This window comes from Nestor notabilis, unplaced genomic scaffold, assembly GCF_000696875.1.
Source record: "Nestor notabilis isolate BGI_N333 unplaced genomic scaffold, ASM69687v1 scaffold16206, whole genome shotgun sequence".
Lineage (NCBI taxonomy): Eukaryota > Metazoa > Chordata > Aves > Psittaciformes > Psittacidae > Nestor > Nestor notabilis.
Window position 1 is genome coordinate 350 of NW_009932621.1, and position 6,643 is coordinate 6,992.

The 6,643-nt window shown below is 55.4% G+C and overlaps 1 protein-coding gene across 1 annotated transcript in view; it reads left to right on the forward strand.

The window, feature by feature from the left end:
• The first annotated feature begins 954 nt into the window (after window positions 1-954).
• Window positions 955-6,643, forward strand: part of LOC104407264 (metabotropic glutamate receptor 4-like) — a 19,966-nt gene continuing 14,277 nt past the window's right edge. Inside the window, 3 exon segments of the mRNA XM_010016495.1 lie at window positions 955-1,088; window positions 3,710-3,864; window positions 4,379-4,519. Coding sequence (XP_010014797.1) covers window positions 3,762-3,864; window positions 4,379-4,519 — 244 coding nt within the window. The 5' untranslated portion in view covers window positions 955-1,088; window positions 3,710-3,761.

A 6,643-nucleotide genomic window follows, 5' to 3' on the forward strand; every position in this document is an offset into this window, starting at 1 on the left:
CTGTGGGAGGGAGAGAACCCTCCTGTCCTGGAGCCCTCCTTGGTGCCTCTCCCCATCCCTGCTCCTCTCCAGGGCCATAAGCTGGGAAATCTCTCCCTGCTGCCGTGTGCTAATTACTCCGACCTTTGCTTAAGTGGGGATCTTTTAGTGGCAGGGAGGTATCATCCGTGTCATTTACTATGCAAATTGAGACCATCAATTACATCCAGAAGGTCCCACAATGTTTAATTTTCTCTCCCATCTCTCTTTTTTATTGGCATCTGCAAAAATGCAGGAGCAGGAGGTCTCTGGCTTTTTGGAGCTGGAGGCTGGGAGCCCAGCAGCCATGTGTTGGGGACTCTTCCAACTGTCAGCTTCCCCTTGTCTCTTCTAATGTTAATTAGCTGCTTTTGCAATTGCCCCATGGAAAGGTGGGCTGAGAGCTTGGCCAGTGCTGCAGGGATGGGAACGGAGCTCTTTGCAGGGCCAGGCTGCTGTCTCAAGGTGAAGAGCTTGTACCAGGGCTGCAGCCCATCATCTCCACTTCCCATGGGCTGTCTCTGCCAGAATTTGCCCATTGCATGTGCAGTGCTGGTCCTGTGCTGGGAAGGGGCTGGTGCTCGGATTCAGATGGAAAACCCTCTGTGCTGCTGGGATGGGACCGTGTGTGTGTCGAGGGGGTCAGGGTGTGATGTGGTTGTGGCTCCAGATGGCAGGTACTGAGAGGAGTGGGTGAAGGCAGAGCTGTGGAGATGCAGGATGGGAGGGGAGGTGGCGCAGAGGGGCTGAGCTGTGGGGCAGAGCGGGGTGAAGGCAGCTGTCTGGGAGACGAGGTGTAAGGGGTTTGGGTACATGTCCCAGGGGGCCGGGTAGTGGCTTTGTGAGTGGTGCTGAGCCCTTTGCCTGTTGTGGGGCTGTCCCGGGGCGATGGGGATTTGGGAGGTGTCTCAGCGCAGGGCTCTCTGTGCTGCAGGGGGTGTGTGCGTGGCCCAGTCTGTCAAGATCCCGCGGGAGCCCAAGCCCGGAGAGTTTGACAAGATCATCCGTCGCCTGCTGGAGACCTCCCATGCACGGGCCATCATCATCTTCGCTAACGAGGACGACATCAGGTGCGGAGGGGCCGCGTGGCTGGGGGGGGATGGACTTCAGGGCACCCGCAGCGAGCTCCACATGAGCCCCAGGCATGGTGCGGGCTGGGATGCGGGATGCTAATGGCAGGAGCAAGGCACAGAGACAGGAGCCAACCACACCTGCAGTGTGCAGGTGTGTCTGCGACAGGGGGTATCCAACGTGGTGTGGATGTGTCTGCCGTGTGGGGTGTCCAAATGGTGTATCCCGCATGGTGTGGATGGGTCTGCGACATGGTGTATCCCGCATGGTGTGGATGGGTCTGCGACATGGTGTATCCCGCATGGTGTGGATGGGTCTGCGACATGGTGTATCCCGCATGGTGTGGATGGGTCTGCGACATGGTGTATCCCGCATGGTGTGGATGGGTCTGCGACATGGTGTATCCCGCATGGTGTGGATGGGTCTGCGACATGGTGTATCCCGCATGGTGTGGATGGGTCTGCGACATGGTGTATCCCGCATGGTGTGGATGGGTCTGCGACATGGTGTATCCCGCGTGGTGTGGATGTGTCTGCGACATGGTGTATCCCGCATGGTGTGGATGTGTCTGCGACATGGTGTATCCCGCATGGTGTGGATGTGTCTGCGACATGGTGTATCCAGCGTGGTGTGGATGTGTCTGCGTAGCTGCCTTTGCCGCATGGCGCAGATGTGTCTCCAGTGGGAAGAGGCTGCACTTCCAACGTGGCAGGGACCCACCAGAGCTGACTTCACGGTGTCCGCCTGGCACGTTGCTGCCATCAAACCACAGCAATGCAGAGCTCACAGGAGATCAAACCCGCTCTCATAACCGCTGCTGTCACGAGCCGGCTGCTTCATACCGCTCCTGGGCTGGGTCAGAGCTGGCGTGGGGCCTCACTGAGCACTGCCTCTGGCAGGATCCAGATGCTGGTTCTGCTCTGCTTTGCAGCTCAGCCCCCAGCATGGAAAAGGAATGGGTCCTGAGGGGTCTTTGGGGATGCCCCCCCTTTTTGCTTTGCCTGCCTGGCGGGGCTGAGGATGCCGCCAGGCTACGAGGTGATGAGCTGCTCTGCAGGCGAAGCGACGTCTTGCAGCTCCTGTTGTTTATGGAGCAGAATGATTCACATGGAACTACCCCTGATTTCTTAAGTATCTAATTTATTAATCAGCAAACATTATGTAAATGTGGGTAAACTGCGATTTTAAATCAGTTTACATCAGATGTTCAAATGCTCCAAGTTTCTTTTTTCCTTCCTTAATAGAAATGTCTGCAAACCTGACATTTACGCGGGTGTGCGGCGAGAAGCGGGGGATTTACCTCGCTGTGTAAATGGCAAGCCCCATTAAGTGGGGTTTGTAAATATTTACCCATCCAAATAGGATTGCATCCCGTGAACCGTGGTTTACACACACCCACCTCGCGCCGGGTGAGCGTGGGTTTAGCCCGGGCATGGAGATTGAGGATCCTGACCCTCATGCCAGCTTGGGCTATGGAGCTTGGGAGACGGAGCTGCCTCCGCTGACACATGCGGGGCTGTGCTGCTGGGAAGATGGTCCGAAGATGTTGTTGCTTAAATTTCTGCCTGGCTTAGATTGGGTGTAAATCACTGATCCCACAGGAACATCTTTGATTTGCCTTGGAGAGATCTGGCCCCACACAAGGACCATGGGCAGCTGGAGATGCTTGGAGTGGGACATGGGCTTTGCTGACCTCTCTGCAGTGGGATGCACATGGAGCATGGGGCACGGCTGCCTGCTGGCCCCATGGCTCCAGCACAGGCCTGCCTCTTCCCATCTTGTCTCCTCTCTCTGCTTGATTTGTATTTATCGTTGTTTCCCCCTTATCTCGTGTTTCAAACACCATCTGGACTTGAAACGATCAGCTCCCCTGAGTTGTAAACCTGCCTTCTTGCTGCATGAGAGGACAAAGCTGCCCCGGGCCCTGCTCCCATGGGACTGGGGACACACATGAGCCCCCCGAGGGCACAGGGAGCCCTGGGAATAAAGAGCCCTGATGGTTGGATGCAGGAACGCTCCCATTCACCTACTGAGGTTTTCTGAGCTGGCTGGCAGTGGTGGAATTGCACAAGCACATGTGGCCGAGTGTCTGTCCATTGTGAGGGATGCTCAGCAGGATGGATGGCATCTCCAGCTCCCAACTGCTGCCCAGCTGAGCCCAGCAGAGCCCAGATCAGCTCTAGCCTGGGCACTGGCAGCACTGCCTGGCTTTCTTCCATGGCTTGCAGTGCTGATTGGAACTGAGATCACACATTGCTCTCCACTGCTGCTGCGTTTCCTGCCTGCTGTGGCATAACCTGATTTTTTATTTTCCCCTAATGTTGGGTAATTAAGGGGGAAATTCAATTACCAGTCAGCAAATATGAAAATGATGTGGGAGAAGCAGCCTGTGTGCCCAGGCTGGGAGGACAGAGGGTGCGAGAGCTGAGCAGCACAGTTTGCTCTTGTCTACACATACACACTGGGTTGTGGATGCTGCCTGCTGCCAACTGAGTGCCCGGAGCAGGAGATGCAAACAGCACAGTGTCCTGCCCTGTGCCAGCATCCTGCTTCCATGGGGCTGGACCTGAAGCCGGTACCCCAGCCCCACGGTGCCAGTGCCTGTTGCTTCTCTCTGCAGAAGGGTGCTGGAGGCAGCCAAGCGGGCTAACCAGACAGGACACTTCATCTGGATGGGTTCGGACAGCTGGGGCTCCAAAATCTCCCCCGTCCTGCACCTGGAGGAGGTGGCTGAGGGCTCCGTCACCATCCTACCCAAGCGGGTCTCTGTTAAAGGTAAGGGCCTGTGCTCAGTAGGTATCATCAGCATCCCCCTGGGTCGGCTGTGCCCCTGAAAGCATCCCCTTAACTGGCAGGTTTTGACTGTAAAATCATCCTAGAATGGTTTGGTTGAAGGGACCTTAAAGCTCATCCAGTTCCAACCCCCTGCCCCGGGCAGGGACACCTTCCACTGGAGCAGGTTTCTCCAAGCCCCTGTGTCCAACCTGGCCTTGAACACTGCCAGGGATGGGGCAGCCACAGCTTCTCTGGGCACCCTGTGCCAGCGCCTCAGCACCCTCACAGGGAAGAGCTTCTGCCTCAGAGCTCATCTCAATCTCCCTTCCAGAGCTCATCTCAATGTACCATCTTTCAGGTTAAAGCCACCACCCCATGTCCTATCCCTACCTGCCCTCCTCAGCTTTCTTGTTAGCCCCTGTAGGTACTGGAAGTTTCTCTAAGGTCTTCCCAGAGCCTTCATCTCTCTTCCATCCCAGAGATTTATCCCTTCCATCCCCTCTTCCTTGGGCAGGTTTCGACCGCTACTTCTCCAGCAGGACTCTGGACAACAACCGCCGGAACATCTGGTTTGCTGAGTTTTGGGAGGAAAACTTCCACTGCAAGCTGAGCCGGCACGCGCTGAAGAAGGGCAGCAGCATCAAGAAGTGCACCAGTAAGAGCTGTGGGGATGCTGTGGGGATGCTGTGGGCATGCGGAGGCTCCTGGGGGTGTGTTGCTGTATCACACGGGGTGCACAGGGACGTGAAGGCAATGGCAAAGAACCAAGGGCATGTGGTAGAAGAGTTTCACTTGCTTTCCCCTTGTAGCCTTAAAGCTAAGCCATGTCCTTGTTGCTCCAGAGCTGCCAGCCCAGCTCAAGGCAGCTCAGTGGCAATTAGTGCTCCATGTGTGGTGGTCTCGGTTGTGAGCAGGGTTTTTTTGGATGAAGCATCAAAGCCAGGTGGGAACCTGGGGAAGGCTGGAGGAACACTGGAGCTTCTGCAGCGTGGGGCTGCCCTGTGCCTGTGTGAACACTTGGGTGTTTGCTGGGGTCACGACAGTGGCAGCTTGCCTAAAAGTGGACAGGAATGTTTTGTGCATCCTGATGTGGCGTATGTGGTGCAGGAAGTGTGTGGAGCCTGTTGGTTGATGTGCATGTGAAGGCATGGTCCCCATGCAGGGTTTCCAGGGCAGCTCTTTCTCATGTGTGCTTCCTGCACATCTCCCATCCCTTGGCCCCTGCTTCTGCGGGTACAAACCCATCCAGATCTGGGGAATATGGGGATGAATTCTGCACCATCATGCAGCATTTAGACAACTGCCTCTTTCTCTTTCTGTGCTTGGCAGAAGCACTATTGTCCTATGTAAGGCATGAAGCCAGGAGCGTCCTTTCTCCCCTGCAAGCAGCTCCTAGGTCACTGGAGCAGGCTGAAAGCTGGGCTGGTTGCAGAGGGATGAGGCCAATAGGCAGTGTTGGGTCAAGATCTGGCTCTTGCTCAGCCAGCATTGATGCTGTGGCCGCAGGGAGGGTGCTGCCAGGCCCCCATAGGAGGGTGCAGGGTGCCCACAGAGGAGGCAATGCTGCAGTGGTGTTGGCCCATGTCTGATGTGCCCCTTTGTCACTGCAGGCAGGGAACCTCATCCCTGCAAAACCCCATCCGAGGGCCCCGACCTCCTCTTCAACCCCCACATTTTTAGCCATTTCCAGCTAAAAGAGGCTTGTGGGGATTAATGCAGTAAACAAGGCAACCAGGGGATCTGTCTTGCTGACAGCGTTGCTGCCGAGGTGATGCTTGGAAGCTCAAAGAGGTGACATGTTTACTGAGAGATGGGAGAGATTTACTGCCTGCCTGGCACCGGCTGAAGGCAGATAACGACACGGCGGCTCGCAGGCTGTGATGTGGAAGGACTGGGGACATTTGTGTGTGTCCCCTTCCCTTGGGAGGGATGTCTGTGGAAGCCATGGAGTGCTGGCAGGCGGCTGGACCCGGCCATGCCTGGAAAGTTTGATCATTAAGGGTTGTTTTTTGCCCCTGCTTTCAGTGCTGAGGATGAGAAGGATGATGCTTCCACATCCTCTCCCTTGCAGGCATTCCCCACATGTTCAGCTGATGATGTGGGGACACCTCTGTGTCCCCGCAAGGGCTTTCCAGGACTGTAGCCTCCCCAAGTAGTCTTGTGGCTAATGCATAGGTGTGAGCTGGGTAAACAGCAAGGGTGTGCAAGGAAACTTGCCCGTGGCCATGGTCTTGGGTAGTTGAGAGCTCCTCATCTTCCCCGACTCCATTGAGAGATCCCCAGCACCAGAAAATGCATAAGCAAGTCTTGAAAACCACTGATCTCTTCATCTTCATAGTAATGTAGTATTTAAACAACCGATATTTCAGGGCCGAGGTATTAGTGGAGGCGGCTGAAACCACAACATGGCAAGTGTCCTAGGAACTGTCTTTAGATTATCTGAATTTGTCAGCAAATAAATGATCTCCTGAACGTTTGCTTGGCAGATAAACAGAGAGGGGAAGTAACACGCAACAAAGCAAGTAACCTGCCCATGCGGGTCCGTGCACTCCTGCTTTGCACAGCTTGTGCAAATGTCCCCTTTGGGGCTGTTTTCTAAGGGGAATTGCACTGACTTTCCTCATGAGCTTCAAGTTCAGATAGGACCCAACATGTCCAGATAAAAGCTGGTTTTGCTTGCTTTTGCATCCCAAACCCCAAACCAGAGTCCCATGGGAGAGCTGGGAGGAAGGTGAGGGGTGAGAGCTGGGGTGGGCATCAGGTTTTGGGGCAATTCCTG